Source organism: Panthera onca, chromosome D1 (genome assembly GCF_046562875.1).
Source record: "Panthera onca isolate mPanOnc1 chromosome D1, mPanOnc1 haplotype 2, whole genome shotgun sequence".
Taxonomy (NCBI): domain Eukaryota; kingdom Metazoa; phylum Chordata; class Mammalia; order Carnivora; family Felidae; genus Panthera; species Panthera onca.
This window is the reverse complement of record NC_138348.1, coordinates 5,633,754-5,648,655: the sequence shown is the minus strand read 5'-3', so window position 1 is coordinate 5,648,655 and position 14,902 is coordinate 5,633,754. Positions and strand designations below refer to the sequence as shown.

Here is a 14,902-nt window from a genome sequence, read left to right as displayed (position 1 = left end):
CCTTGGACCTTTGAGAATCAATCTGTTTGGGGTCTTGTGAAGGTGCCCACCACCTGTCTTGGCTACCTTGGACACTGACCACTGGGCGGGTCAGCCTGGGAGGCACAGTTCCCTGAAGTGAAGGACAGGATGGGGTCGACCCCTCTGGCTGCCTTCGTCCTTTCTTAGCCATGCCCCAAGTTGTAGCACGTGGGGTTCTGGGACTGCAGGTACCAGGTGTGAACTCAGCTCATCCTGGGGCCTGTGCCTTGGCTACTAGGGTCAGGGGATGGAACCTAGGGCCATGACCTCAGTGATGGAGTCTCCAACCTGTATCCTCTGAGAGAGCAGAGGGTCGACTGTGGGGCCTCTACCAGGACCTCCCCAAAGTCTACCAGCCTCACATTACACAGGAGAAAATAACAGGTCCAAAATGGTAGAGGAACCAGCTCATGGTCACCTGGGTAGTAGAGGCTTTCCTGGCTCTCTCTGCCTTGGGTCTCTGCCACCATGCTGCTTGTCTCGTCCCTAGAGGAACTCAGAACAAAGGCTGCAGCCCTGAGAACAGCAAGGACCCTGCCAAACAACAATGTAAGTCAAGCTTCTTAGACTCTTCTAGTGTTGTACCTGCCCATCATCTTCTTTTTAGAATGGTTCTCATATTTTCATTCCCCTGCCCCTGGGATTTTTTAATTTTTGAAAGGATATACTTTCAGGTCCCACTCTAAACTCAAGGAGGCTGTCCCAAGTCTTGTTCCCTGAGGCTGGTGGTTGAAAGGAAATGGATGTGCAGTCACTCCCCAGGCACCCCCAGTTTGGCTGTGACTAAACGACATTCATCTGGATCTAAAAAGTCATCTTGATAGTCACACACCTGCCTTGCTGTGGAGAGCCTTCCTGTCCTCCCAGCCTGTGTAGCAGCTGTTGGGGAGGCAGATGGGGTGTGGGGCTGTTTCAGAGGGTACCTTTGGGATCTTGGTGTCCAAAGAGGAGGAAGCCCAAAGCTGCCCCCCAAATTAGGTTGTGGTACCTGAGGAGCACTGGGTTGGCAGAGTGCTGGGGACATACTACCTGCCTGGTCCCCTGAAGGTTGGGAGATCCGAGCTCTGCTCCTCCCCTTCCTCATGCTACTGCTCAGAACTACGCAGCACCCCCATTTCACCTCACCATCGTCACCTCCCCTGTGGAGGTTGGGGGTGGGCAGCAATGCAGTGATACATGCAGGGTTGCCAAACCCCCTGCAGGTGACCGATTCTCCTGAGAGCTTGCTTATGGGAATGGGCGGGATTAGATCTTGAGACTCTCAATCCAGTGCTGACCTCCCACTAATATCCTCCCCCAAAGGCTCCCACATCCAAGGGTTTTTTGCCCATCTCCCGGAAACTGGTGCCTGTTCACATCCAGTCCTGAACTACTGAAGTGGCAGGCTGGCCCTGAGTTTAGGAAGTAAAGCAGTGTGGCTGGAAGCAAAGCAACTCCACTGACAGCTTGGGTGTGGACCCTCCTCTGCCTCTTACTAGCTCTGGGGTCCTGGGTAAGCTATTTAACCTTCCTGGGACTCCCATTTGTGTCCACAAAATGTGATTGATTCCCTGAGTTAATGGGTGTTAAATGCGTAGAACAACACACCCTTGTCCAAGCTCTCCATGCAACTAGCTAATCCTGTTTGGGGTGTATATACCATAGGCACTCTAGTGGCTGAAACCAAGGCCACTACTATTCTCCCCTACCCTCCAAGGAGGATACAACTGACCTGCCCCTGCCATGGGGAGTCCCAAGAGGCAGCCCTGCCCCTATGCTGAGTAGTGCTGGGGGGGTGGGGGGGGGGGGGCGCTGCACAGGACCCAACATGAAGGGCAGGGGAAGCCAGTTTTATTGAGCAAAGTTCTCAGGACTTGGAGCCTAGCTCTTCCCCCAAGAGGTAGGACCCCTAAATTTGCTCCCCTGGGTCTTAGGCCCACCTACACCACCACCTGTAGTCTCCAAGTTGAGGACCCTTATTTGGCAAGAGATGAATATGTGAGCAGCTGTCCAGCAGGGAAAAGACAGATGGCTGGAGGAAGGGAATGTGCCACAGCAGGCAGTGCGTCTCCTGCCACAAGCAGCTGAGGACAGGAGCTCCAGGGCTAGGCCTTTCTGCCCTCGGGCACTGGCTGGCCTGGGCCTGCCCTGGCAGCTCAGTGTCTATTGAAGGCTTGGGGTGGGTATGGCCAGGCTGCCAATCTGGGGCAAGATCACTCAATCTCCAGGATGAGGTCATCGCCCTCCAGTGTCATGTCTGTGGTTACGTGGACCTTGCGGACAGTGCCCTCCATGGGTGAAGTCACTACAGTCTCCATCTTCATGGCGCTGAGCACACACAGGGGCTGGCCCTTGGCCACCTTGCCCCCAGCTGCTACCTTGATGTCTATCACCTTCCCAGGCATGGGCGCCCCAATCTGGCCCTTCACATCCTTCAGAGCCTTGGGGTGGAAGTGCATCTCCTGCAGACAGGACAGAAGGAGGAGTGGTGAGGCACAGGCCCTACCTGTTCCCACCGCCTGGCTGGCCCTAGTGGGGCTATACCTTCATGGCCTGAGTGTCCTTGACCAGAATGGACCGCAGCTGTCCATTGAGCTCAAAGAAGACCTGCCTCTGGCCAGCCCGGTTCAGGTCACTTATGGCCAGGGCTTTGATGTGCAGTGTCTTGCCCCGCTCCAGCTCCACCTGTAGGGAGGGCATGCAGGCTCAGAGCTGGTGAGGCGGGAGGGGGTGGGGCGGGCAATAGAACACACAGGTCTCAGTAGAACAGCCCCCTGACCCTGTCCCAGGCAAGTCCCCCAGCCCTGGGTCTCAGCTCCTCACTTGTAAAGGCCTAACCTCCTGGTTCCTCAAGGGTGCTTTTGGGTACAGCTTGTGAGGCCAAGTGACAGCCAAGCCAAAGCCTGGAGCTCTAGATGTGCTGGTGTCCTTAGGGATGCAGGGGCAGGGGTGCTGGGGTGGGGCATAGATAGGTGCCAGAGCCACTGACCTCAAACTCCTCTGCAATTTTGGGTCCCTGCAGGAAGAGGCGGGTATTGAGGCTATCCAGGGGGCCAAAAGTAGCTGTGAAGTCCTTGAAGTGTGCAAAGACATCGGGGTATATGGCTGCTGAGAGCACATCCTCTGGTGTCACCTCCTCCCCGTGCCGCTCTATCAGCTCCTTCTCCAGCAACTGCAGATCTAGTGGAGGGAGGGAGGCTCCGGGCCGCCCCTCGACCCTTGGCAGGTCCTTTAGCACCTGGGGAGCAAAGCAGGGTCAGGCCGAATGCCTGTACCCAACCCCCACCCTCACACTGTACTGGGCCTTCCTACCTTAGAGCGAAGGGGCTCAGGGAACCCCCCGTGGGGAATGCCAATGTAGCCCTGCAGGAACTCTACCACGGAGCGGGGGAAGGACAGCTCTTCTGCTTGGGCTTCAGCCTCTGCCCGGCTCAGCCCATTCTGCACCATGAACTGGGCCAGGTCCCCCACGATCTTGGAGGACGGTGTCACCTGAGAAGAAAAGCCCCCTGGGTTAGGATGCTTGGTACCTTATAGGAGGTTCAGAGGCAGGGATGAGATCACTGGGCCTAGCTCACCTTGATGAGGTCGCCCAGCATCTGGTTGGCCTCCACGTAGGCCTTCTTGACCTCCTTGAACTTGGAGCCAAGCCCCATGCTGTGTGCCTGGAAGTGCAGGTTGGTGTACTGGCCCCCTGGGATCTCATTCTCATACACATCCGAATTGCCAGACTTCATGGTGGCCGTGCAGTCAAAGGCCGCATACAATCCCCGGGCCCCCTCCCAGTACTCACTGTAGTCAAACACGCGCTCCAGGGGCACCCCTGCAGGGAGGCCAGGAAAATATGCCAAGTTCCCAGGTGTTCCTCCCAGGACCCCAGAGCCAGCTCAGGTCCCATCTCAGATGTGGGTGATGGAGGGTAAGGCCAGCAAAGATCATCTGGATTCTAGGACAGGCCAGATTCTACTGGGACTACTACGGGCCACGGCTGTGAGGGAAATGGCCATGGACTCCTGCCATTCCTACCTGTGTCCATGGGAGTCCCTCGGGTGCAGGCCACCAGGGCCCCCATGCTGGGCTGTGAAGTCATCCCGGACATGGAATCAGCTGCCACATCTACCACATCGGCCCCAGCCTGGGCACAGGCCAGCATAGCTGCCACACCTGCCCCTGATGTGTCGTGGGTGTGGATGTGCAGCGGGAGGTCAGGGAAGCGGTCCCTGAGGGACCTGACCAGCATGGTGCAGGCCACTGGCTTTAGCAGCCCTGCCATGTCCTGGGGCAAGAAGAGAGACATGGTCGGGTAAGGAGGGGGTGTGATACGTATGTGGCAGGGGATATGAGGGGGACATAGTGGGGGAGAAGGGGAAGCTGGGAGAGGTGGGGAAGGGGCAGGGGGACTCCTGGGACAGGTGGGTCCAGGCACCTTGATGCACAAGATGTGGGTGCCAGCTCGAACCAACTCTTCAGCCAGGCCCATGTAGTACTGCAGTGAGTATTTGGTGCGGCTGGGGTCGGCCACGTCACCTGTGTAGGAGATGGCGGCCTCCACCACACCGCCAGCATTGCCGGCTGCCTCCATGCCCAGTAGCAGATTGGGCATGTAGTTGAGGGAGTCAAAAACCCGGAAGACATCCATGCCGTTCTCTTTGGCCACCTCACAGAACCTGAGTGGGTAGAAGAGCCCAAGGGTCAACCCCATCCCACTCTCCCCTGTACATCCCGCTCTGGCTCTGACCGGGCAGGGAGGGTGGTGAGCCCGTGTGGGGGCACCCCAGTGTGGACAAGGCCTTCTCTGGGGCAGCCTGGGCTGGGCAGGTCCCCTCAGAGGCATCTGGCATGGAGCAGTGCTGTCCTGCCCTAGTCATGTACGGTGCAGCTCAGTCTGCCCAGGTCAGAAGAATCAGCTAGGGATTCTTTGCAAGAGTGGTGGTCTGAGAGAGAAGGAACACTGGACAAGGAGTCCTGAGGCTTCTGCTGCCCCATGAGCTAGAAGTTCTTCAGTTCTTCAACTAGAATTCTGCACTTCATGAAATTTCCAGATAGCAGCTCTCGCTGGATACAGCTACTGAGAGACTTAAGTGTCAAGCTCTCTGTGGGAAGCGCAGGCCATTGCAGTGTGGCCTGGCCCCCACTGGACCATGCTGTGCGGCGTCTGCCCACCCGACCCCAGGCTCACTTGAAGACCACATTGTCGGGGTAGTTGGTGTAGCCCACGGCGTTGGCCCCCCGCAGCAGCATCTGGAACGGGATGTTGGGGATGAGCTCTCGGAGCTCCTGCAGCCGCCGCCAGGGGCACTCATACAGGAAGCGCATGGCAACATCAAACGTGGCTCCTGCACGGGGACCAAGAGGCCCAGGTCAGCCCCTCACTTCCCCAGGCCCCCGCCACACCCTGCAGCTCTGCAGCCTGAGCCTCTAACCCGGACACCCTCGCACTCATCTCCAGGATCCTTCACATTCCTGTTCCAACCCCTGGAGACTTCCCTCTGCTGAGGGTAGCTCAGGATCAGTGTCCTCTTGCCCCCTTTCACAGGGTACCACCCTGCCACCAGTTCTCCATGCTAGAACAGGCTCGTGGCTCCTCTCTGACCCTGAGCTACTGGGATCTCAGCTATGCAATCTCACGTCCAGCAACCAGGCCTGCCCAAAGTGGGCACGAGTCACTGCTGAACAAATGGAACACCGTGCCTTGTTCGCTTCTCACTAGTTTCCCCAATGTTAACATTTTAGCTTCTCCTGGAGTGGCCAGTGGTGGGGCCACACTGGATACCCAATTCCTTCCAGGCGCAGTCCCACGTTCCAGCCCTCCTCCAGCCTACCTCCCCAGTTCTCTATGCTGAAGAGTTTGCTGAAGTTGTGAGCAACATAGGGAGCAATCTTTTTGAGATCGTGGGTTCGCACACGAGTGGCCAGCAGTGACTGGTGGGCATCCCGGAAGGTCGTGTCCATCAGCAGCAGCCCCTGGTGGTTCCGCACAGCTCTAGCGAAGCCCTCGGGCCCCTCCTGCAGCAGGATGTCTCTGAAACCAGCTGGGGGTGGGCCTAGGGCAGACCTGGGCATTAGCACCCATCCTTCAGGCAGCAACCTCCTCTTTGTCTCCCCCACAAGTTGGTAGAATGAGCTCACCTACCTATGGGCACTGCAGGGACAATGGGGTCTGTGGGGCTGGGACTGGCCTTGACGGGGATCGGGGTGGTTGGGCCGTTCACCATGACATGACCTAGGGAGAGAGTGGGAAGTGGGGTCAGGACAGGCTGGGGAAGAGTCTTGAGGGCAGGAGTAACATTTAGATGGGCCTGGGGATGAGAGGTTCCTCCAGGATCCCAAGTCCTCTAGTTGACCCCTGTCCTCTCCAAAGCCAAGGCCTCCTGGGTCCAGGCAGTGGGAACCTACTAAGGGCTGCATGGGTGGAGAAGGGGGCATCCCTGTGATCAGGAGCACGGAGGGTGAGCAAGGTGGGAGGGTGCAGGACCAGAATGAGGACAGGGACAGGGCATGCTAGGAAGCTCTTCTAGGCAGGGGGCCAGGAGCGAGGCATTTGAGAGAGGAGAGAAGGGCAGTCTTGGGGCCAGACCGAGGTAGTGCAGCAGCTTCTGGGCCCGGTTCTGTGCAGGCCGCAGCTGGAATAGCTCCGGGTTCTCATCGATGAACTGGGTGTCCACGGTGCCGGCCAGGAACTGCTGGTTGTTGAGCACATTCTGCAGGAAGGGGATGTTGGTCTGCAGAATAGAGGTGGGTGGGAGGGCATCACCATGGAGCACGGAGGGGGAAAGGAGAGGCTGAAGGCGCCACCCTGGGCCAGCACAGCTCTCCAAGTTCCCCAGAATACCATGCTGAAGTCTGAGGCCTCATCCCTCTGGAATGACATTTCCCCATCTCACCAGCCCCCTATTCTGGCAGAGTCCCTTAAGCTGTTAGGGGGATGAGCCCACTTCCTCCCCCCTTGCTCACCCCAGAGCATGTGCTGAATCACCTCCTCCTTCATCAGGGATCTGGAAATAAAGCACCTTCCCACCACACACTCTAGAAAACGGGTCAGGCCTTTCTCATAGCACCATGACATAATATGCAGCCATGCTTCTTGAAACATGTCCCTACCTTTGCCAGCCCCTCCTCTACCACCCCAACAGCTACACTTTGGTATCCTCACTGAGGGCCATCCTTGTGGCTAACTCCCGTGGGCCCTTTCCCGCCCTTTCCCACCCTTCGCTTGCTAACAGCTCCCACCTGGACATTCTTGCCCTGGGCTTCCAAGACCTCTTGCTCTCCTTCTCCTCCCCGGTCCCCACTGGGGGCTCCTCTCACCCCTGCAGGATGGAGTTCTCAGAGCTGTCACTGGGCCTCTTCTCATACAGGACACTCCCTGGGTGGCCTCATCCTGGGCTTCCAGCTCCAGAGCCAAGACCCTAAAGCGGAAATCCCTCCTGGGCACCTCTCCTTGTGTGGCCCTCACACAAGTTCATCAAGTCCAAAGTCGGCTTCCCTCACCCAGTCCTCCTCTGCCTTCTGCTGCACGCCTCACTGTGCACCCAGTTACTAAAACCTGCACTCCGTCACCCTCAACACCCACCCCTGTGTCACCAGGTCAGGAGAGACAGCTCTACCATGGCCATCAATAGACTCTGTGACCCCTGGTCTCCAGGCCATGCTTTCTGCCAGGTTTCCAAGTCCTGGCTACCTCCAGCCACACCAAACTTGCCTTGTGCTCTCACGCCTCCACCCCTTTACACCTGCCCGGTAAGCTCTTCCTGGAAGTCTGAACTTGACGGCCTTCGTCTGTACCTCCTGCCCTCACAACAGAGCTGGACCCTCCCCTTTATAGTAGGCTTCTGCGGGATCGGCTGTCGGAAAACACCTCTCTTGTCCTCAGCTTTTACTTGTCTCCATTCTTCATACGCCTGGGACCGTTTTGAGGGCAGGGGTGCTGAGGTATAGGTCCACATGCTTTGTGCACAAGGGCCCTCATTTCTGCTTATTAAACTGCTGGGGGACAACATGAAGCTGGAGCTGGGCAAGTCCAACCTAGGGGCCACCTGGGGCCTAGGAGCCAGCACTGAGAGATGTCCCAGGACTGCCAGCCCATGGGTGGAATCCCAGTGTCCACATGGCTGTCACTTCAGATAAAGCATCTCTGTGTCACCCATTCATGACCTCTGTTGGCAACTTCAGTGGGGACTCCAGGCCCAGCATGGGTTGCTGGGCCCTGTTGCTACTCTTGAGAAATTCTGCCTATCCGACCTAGCATTCCTATCACCTGGAGCCTCAGGTGGGAAGGGTGCCTCCCCCACAGGAATTGCAGAGCAGGACCTAGCCAACATTGCCTTGGGCCTGTCTCATGTGACAGATCAGTCTGTCTGAGGCTAGTCCCTGTCTCTCCTAAAGGAATGGGGACATTTCAACTGGACCAAAGCACGGCATTTGAGAAGATAAAACCGATTAAATCATCTAAAGAACCTAGAACCACATAGGGGTGGGAGGGATCCTCAGAGACCTACCCTGTTCCACCTTACACTTCCCATTTGCAGGCCCCTCCTCCTTTTAATTTTGGGGGAGACGTCATGTGACCCCCTATGCTGTGAGCTCCACGGGGGGCAGGAACCAGGCCCATCTGGTTCCTGATGTACCCCGGCTCCCAGCACAGAGTGGCTTGTGATGGATGCTAGTACGCTTGTACACTCAAGAAGGAATGAAAACGCTTTTGAAAGGGAAAAGAGGAACATAAATACCAATGCCACAGAGCATCAGTTGACCTGGGCTAGAATCCAGTGCCTTCCTTTTACAAGTGCAGTGGCTGAGGCCCTGGGAGTGGCGACATGTAGGAAGGGCTTCCAGTTACCAGGTAGCTACACCCCCCACAGGCTACATCCTTTCTCCTGTCAGCCCTATGAGGTACAGAAGTACATGCAATTAATACCCCCTCGGCTTAGATGAATAGTGTGTCAGTGTACAATAACTTGCCCAAGGTTACCTACTTTACCAGGCAGAATCAGAATTCCGTGTTTCCCGGGGGGGGGGGGGGGGGGTGGCTGCCACCCCCTGGGGAACCATGTCTGGAGACAAGGGAAAGGGATAGGCGTGGGGGGTGCCCGGGTAGCCCGAGGACTAGGAGATACGTGGAGGAAGTGGTGACTTGCCTGGTTTCCCGAAGGACCAGAGTGCCCAGCCTGGTTCGAGCACTCAGTGCTCCCACTCAAGCCGCGGCTATGGGTGGCAGGAGGCCGGAAACTCTCCCCCACCGGGAGCCCTTCCTCAGCTGGGACGAGCTCACCGTGGGCCGCTCTCCCAGGAAAACGGCCCGGCAGGGGCAGAAGGGGGAAGGAGGGGCTGCCGGCTCGGCGAGGACCACTGACGCACAGCTTCAAACAGCGTGCCACCGCCGGCCTGCTGGGAAACGGCGCGGCGCAGACCAATCGGGCCGGAGGCGGAGACCGGTTGGCTCCCGAGCATGCCGGGCGGGGCGGGGAGCCCAGGAAAGGGAGGGAGGGGCGGGGCACGGCGCCAGCCGAGAGGCCGAGCCCTCTCCGCCCCACCCCGCGGCAGGCCTGCCGGGGGTGTCGCCCCAGCCCCTCACCCCCACTCCCGGCCCCGTGCCTGTTGGGGACCCTCCACGTGACTCGGTGATGCAGAACGGTTGTGACCTTCAGCGTGTGTCTGTGAGGGTCCCAACAACAGTGCGGCTTTGCGCCCGGCCCTGCCTGTGGGTGCGGGGACGTGTGGGTGTGTGGGCATGTGTGGGTGTGTTGGGGAGGGTGCCCAGCGACATGTGACAAAGGCTCCCGTCTCCGGGAGATGGTGAAGGGGCCCGCGAGCTGGCGCTTTGTCTGGCTGCCTGCAGAGTGACGGTTCGCGCAGCGGCGGCGGGCGCCCGTGCGGTGCAGGATGCCGGGGCGCCAGGGTGGCCGGGGGCGCGCGCGCCCGTGCCAGGGTGAGTGCGCTGCGGCAGCGCCGGGGGACTGCGCGGCGGGCCCGCGCCGGCCCGAGCCTCGGGCGTGACCGGGAGCCACCCGTGGGCGCTGCAGTGGCCGCGTGTCCCCGTGACCTCGGGAGCCAGCCGGCCCGGGTGGATCCCCGTGCGCCCCTCCCCGTCCGCCCTCCACGTGCGTGTCCGCGGAGCGCGCGCTCGCCGGCGCGCACCCGCATGCCTGTCTTCGCCGCCGCCGCCGCCGCCGCCGCCGGGAGCCGCCGGGAGCCGCCGGGAAAAGGTGCCGGGAACCGAGTGAGCCGGGGCCGCGGGCCCGAGCGCCATGGGCTGGAGAGCGCGCGGCGGGCGGCCGGTCAGCCCCTGGCCTCGCCCCCGCGGGAGAGCCGCCTGGAGTCGGCGGGGGCTGGCCAGGCCCACGGGGAGGCCGGCCCGCTCCCCCTAAGCTACAGACACCAGGTGAGGGGGGCTGCGGGGCACAACAGCAGTGGCTGGCCGGGGAGGGGCACGGGGCCAAGGGAGGGGCTTGGGGGGGGGGGGGGTGTCTTCCCTGGAGGGAGAGGGATGGTGCGGAGGGAGGGGGCTGGCGATTCCTGGAGACGCCAGAGAAAGGAAGTTCCGGGACCCTCCCTGCTCTAGTGCCCACCTCCGCTTCCTGCCTCATGCTGCACTTCATCCCCAAGGCCAGGACCCCCCTACCTGGTTGGGAAATGTGACCTTTGCTGTGGGGGGCCTGGCAGGCCCCAGCCTTCTTTCATCCCTGGGGGGCCCTCCGGGCCTCTGACCCTGATCCCCACCCAGACCAGGCTCCAGAAGCTGGCCCTGGGGACCGGGCCCCGGGGCACAGTGGGCACCTGCACCAGCCCCACCTGTGCCTGGGCTGTGGCCCTTCCCTACAGGGCGCTCACCATGGCCCCGCCACTCCTGCTGCTGCTGCTGGCCAGTGGAGCGGCCGCCTGCCCGCTGCCCTGTGTCTGCCAGAACCTGTCCGAATCACTCAGCACCCTCTGTGCCCACCGAGGCCTGCTGTTCGTGCCACCCAACGTGGACCGCCGCACCGTGGAGCTGCGGCTGGCTGACAACTTCATCCAGGCCTTGGGGCCACCGGACTTCCGGAACATGACAGGGCTGGTGGACCTGACGCTTTCCCGGAATGCCATCACCCGCATTGGGGCCCGCGCTTTTGGGGACCTGGAGAGCCTACGTTCCCTGCATCTGGACGGGAATAGGTTGGTTGAGCTGGGCACCGGCAGCCTGCGGGGCCCCGTCAACCTGCAGCACCTCATCCTCAGTGGCAACCAGCTGGGCCGAATCTCGCCCGGGGCCTTCGACGACTTCCTGGACAGCCTGGAGGACCTCGACTTGTCCTACAACAACCTGCGGCAGGTGCCCTGGGCCGGCATCGGTGCCATGCCTGCCCTGCACACGCTCAACCTGGACCACAACCTCATCGACGCACTGCCCCCGGGCGCCTTCGCCCAGCTCAGCCAGCTCTCCCGTCTCGACCTCACCTCCAACCGCCTGGCCACGCTGGCACCAGACCCGCTCTTTTCCCGGGGGCGCGACGCGGAGGCCTCACCCGCCCCCCTGGTGCTGAGCTTCAGCGGGAACCCCCTGCACTGCAACTGCGAGCTGCTGTGGCTGCGGAGGCTGGCCCGGCCCGACGACCTGGAGACGTGCGCCTCCCCTCCAGGCCTGGCCGGCCGCTACTTCTGGGCAGTGCCCGAGGGCGAGTTCTCCTGCGAGCCGCCCCTCATCGCCCGCCACACGCAGCGCCTCTGGGTGCTGGAGGGCCAGCGGGCCACTCTGAGATGCCGGGCCCTCGGTGACCCTGCGCCCACCATGCACTGGGTCGGCCCTGATGACCGCCTGGTTGGCAACTCCTCCCGAGCCCGGGCTTTCCCCAACGGGACCCTGGAGATCGGGGTGACGGGCTCTGGGGACGCAGGGGGCTACACCTGCATTGCCACCAACCCTGCCGGGGAGGCCACAGCCCGTGTGGAGCTACGGGTGCTGGCCTTGCCCCACGGCGGGAACGGCAGTGCTGAGGGGGGCCGCCCAGGGCCCTCGGACATTGCCGCCTCGGCCCGCACTGCTGCCGAGGGCGAGGGGACACTGGAGTCTGAGCCAGCTGTGCAGGTGACAGAGGTGACTGCAACCTCAGGGCTGGTGAGCTGGGGGCCAGGGCGGCCAGCCGACCCTGTGTGGATGTTCCAAATCCAGTATAACAGCAGTGAAGATGAGACCCTCATCTACCGGTGAGGATGCGCTTTGCTGCCCACAGCCCCAGCTTGGCTCCCAGCTGCCCTCTGAGCCCCTCTCCACCCCTCCAGCACTCACCAGCTTTCACACACCCCTCCTAAGCTTCTTGGGGGGGGGGTGCGGGGGGGATGCAGAGGGAGGGGAGGGGCAGGCACCAGGGAGAGAGGGAGTGCCCCAAGAGAAGTCCCTCGGCGTGGCTGAGTGGGTACAGGCTTCCCGGGGTTTGGTCTCTGTTCAAGCACACAAGCCTGGGCTGCACATGTGTTATTTCGGGCTCTGGCGATGTGATTCTCCACCACCTCCTTGCCTTGCCCCGGCTTGTGCATCAGCACACACGCCTGTCTGTCCCCTTGCACTGTCCCCAATTGCAAAAATGCATGCCTGTTTTGGTTTCTCTGCCTTCTTCAGTAAACAAGGCCCATGTGGTCCTAGGGGAGGGGAGTGTTCAGAGCCGGGACTCAGGAGCATGCGGTGCGGGTGGGTGGCGGGTGGTGAAGGGGCCTTTGAGGCCATGTGGGGCTGGGGGCTGGGGTCAGAGCCCGGACCTGGGCTCTGACCACCCACCCTTGCCCATAGGATTGTCCCGGCCTCCAGCCACCACTTCCTGCTGAAGCACCTAGTCCCTGGTGCCGACTATGACCTCTGCCTGCTGGCCCTGTCACCTGCCGCTGGGCCTTCCGACCTCACAGCCACCCGGCTGCTGGGCTGTGCCCGTTTCTCCACGCTACCGGCTGCGCCCCTGTGCCACGCCCTGCAGGCCCACGTGCTGGGCGGGACCCTGACCGTGGCCGTGGGGGGTGTGCTGGTGGCTGCCTTACTGGTCTTCACCGTGGCCTTGCTGGTTCGGGGCCGGGGGGCCGGGAATGGCCGCCTCCCCCTCAAGCTTAGCCACGTCCAATCCCAGACCAACGGAGGCCCCAGCCCCACGCCCAAGGCCCACCCGCCGCGGAGCCCGCCGCCTCGGCCCCAGCGCAGCTGCTCCCTGGACCTGGGGGATGCTGGCGGGTGCTACGGTTACGCCAGGCGCCTCGGAGGAGCCTGGGCCCGCCGGAGCCACTCTGTGCATGGGGGGCTGCTCGGGGCAGGGTGCCGGGGGGTGGGGGGCAGCACGGAGCAGCTGGAAGAGAGTGTGGTGTGATGGGAAGGGAGTCGGCCCCGGGCGGGCTGGGGAAGGGGCAGAGGGTGTGGGGCGGGCAGCTGCCGGGCCTGGTTGGGTCGGCACTGCCTGGGAGTCCCTCCTGATTTTACCCTTGGTACCTCAGGCCTCCTCTGTGCTTGGCCAGGCAGGGGGCCCTTTCCCTGGTTCTGGCCTCCAGACCTGCGTTCCACTGACAGGTGCTCACAGCCACCGAAGCAGGGGCTGCGCCAACCAAGCAGGAGTCTTGTTTTTCTTTATAATAAAATTGTTGGGTACACCTCAGTGCTAGCCTTGTCTTGTCCTGCTAGGCTCCTGAGGGGAGGGGGAACGTGTGGGCCAGTAGAGGCACACGGACACAACAGGGTCAGGCCTGGGGCTGCCAGCCCCACGGAGGCGGCCCAAACGGCCCGAGCCTCGTCCGCCTGATAGCGGAGTGCTGGGATCTGGTGCCTCCTGTCCCAGCCTCTAGAGCCAGCCTCTAGACAGCCGGTGGGTGGGGGACTATGCCTGAGCCCTCTGCGCCCTGTTCTTCTATCTGTAAGGACAGAACGCTCCTCCCTGGCAGGACGCGGACAAGACGTGACATCCTCATGGAGGCATGGATGTCACAATACCCAGTGGCAACAGGGGCCCCGGGGGACATGGCACAGCCCTTCAGGGCAAAGAGACCTGAACTGGCAACATTCTTAACTCTGTAAGAAAGTCCCCCATGGCTCCCGTCAGTGACAGCCTTATTCACCATCTCCCTGGGCAGCTTCTGGATTTGTAAAATATCATCCCAGAGGGACTAGAAGAGCCTCGGAATTCCACTGCCCTGCTATCAGCCCAAAACCTCCTGGAAGGTGCTGTCAGGGCTATGGGCCCTGAGCTCTCAGCTGCTCCCCCGTGGCTTTGCTCTGGGCTTGTCCGGAAAGACTGAGTCAAACCCTCACTGGACACTGGAGGGGCAAACACCAAGAGGTGCCTACACCCACAGGGCCACTGCCCTGCTTCTATGCCCCACTCCAAGAAGCCACAGTCCTGGGCTGGGGGGGCACGCCCTGCTCTGCCTCCTCTCTGCCCGAGATCCCTGCCAGCCTCCGAACAATCATGGCTCCCGGTCACAGCTGGGAGGGATCTGTGCTCCAAGTACTTGCAGATCTGTGGTTCTTCACCCTGCACGGGGCACACCCAAATGCTTCGAGAGCACGCAGGTGCCTGGGCCCCACTGTGGACGGTGGGCACAGGCACCCCAGGGCCTGTGATGGTGCCTGGGCTATGGCAGCCACGGTCCACACACCAAGGGGCGCACGAGTGTCTCTGTGTGCGGCCCGCCGTGGTTCTAGTGGGCACCTGGGGAGAACCGGCACAAGAAGATGTGTGTGCACACGTGTGCTGGCCAAGCTCACACACTTGTGGGTTTGCACAGTGTTGACACACACGTGTGCCTGCCCTCCCAGCCCCAGAACGCATACCTGGATGTGGCCGGGGAGAGACCCCGGTTTAAATAAAGGAAACAGAAGAACAGGAGAGCCCGAGCCCTCCTGGGGGCCGTGGAGAGAAGGCAGGGATGACACAGGCTGAAGGGCCCGTGGCAGAGG

The 14,902-nt window shown here is 61.4% G+C and overlaps 2 protein-coding genes across 7 annotated transcripts in view; one reads left to right on the top strand and one right to left on the bottom strand.

Annotated features, from left to right (window-relative positions):
* Window positions 1–1,834: 1,834 nt before the first annotated feature.
* Window positions 1,835–14,902, bottom strand: part of PC (pyruvate carboxylase) — a 100,962-nt gene continuing 87,894 nt past the window's right edge. For all 6 annotated transcript variants that reach the window (XM_060607354.3, XM_060607355.3, XM_060607356.3 and 3 more), the window contains 11 exons: window positions 6,578–6,722; window positions 6,134–6,223; window positions 5,823–6,044; window positions 5,180–5,336; window positions 4,427–4,667; window positions 4,027–4,276; window positions 3,579–3,823; window positions 3,313–3,492; window positions 2,990–3,238; window positions 2,545–2,685; window positions 1,835–2,462 (listed from right to left, as the gene is read on the bottom strand). In XM_060607354.3, the coding sequence (XP_060463337.3) occupies window positions 2,214–2,462; window positions 2,545–2,685; window positions 2,990–3,238; window positions 3,313–3,492; window positions 3,579–3,823; window positions 4,027–4,276; window positions 4,427–4,667; window positions 5,180–5,336; window positions 5,823–6,044; window positions 6,134–6,223; window positions 6,578–6,722 (2,169 nt within the window). In that variant the 3' untranslated portion in view covers window positions 1,835–2,213. The remainder of the gene's footprint in view (window positions 2,463–2,544; window positions 2,686–2,989; window positions 3,239–3,312; window positions 3,493–3,578; window positions 3,824–4,026; window positions 4,277–4,426; window positions 4,668–5,179; window positions 5,337–5,822; window positions 6,045–6,133; window positions 6,224–6,577; window positions 6,723–14,902) is intronic.
* LRFN4 (leucine rich repeat and fibronectin type III domain containing 4) lies at window positions 10,266–13,604 on the top strand. Its single transcript, XM_060607358.3, has 3 exons — window positions 10,266–10,381; window positions 10,822–12,180; window positions 12,761–13,604. The coding sequence occupies exons 2-3, from the start codon at window positions 10,832–10,834 to the stop codon at window positions 13,320–13,322; spliced, it is 1,911 nt and encodes a 636-aa protein (XP_060463341.1). The 5' UTR covers window positions 10,266–10,381; window positions 10,822–10,831; the 3' UTR covers window positions 13,323–13,604.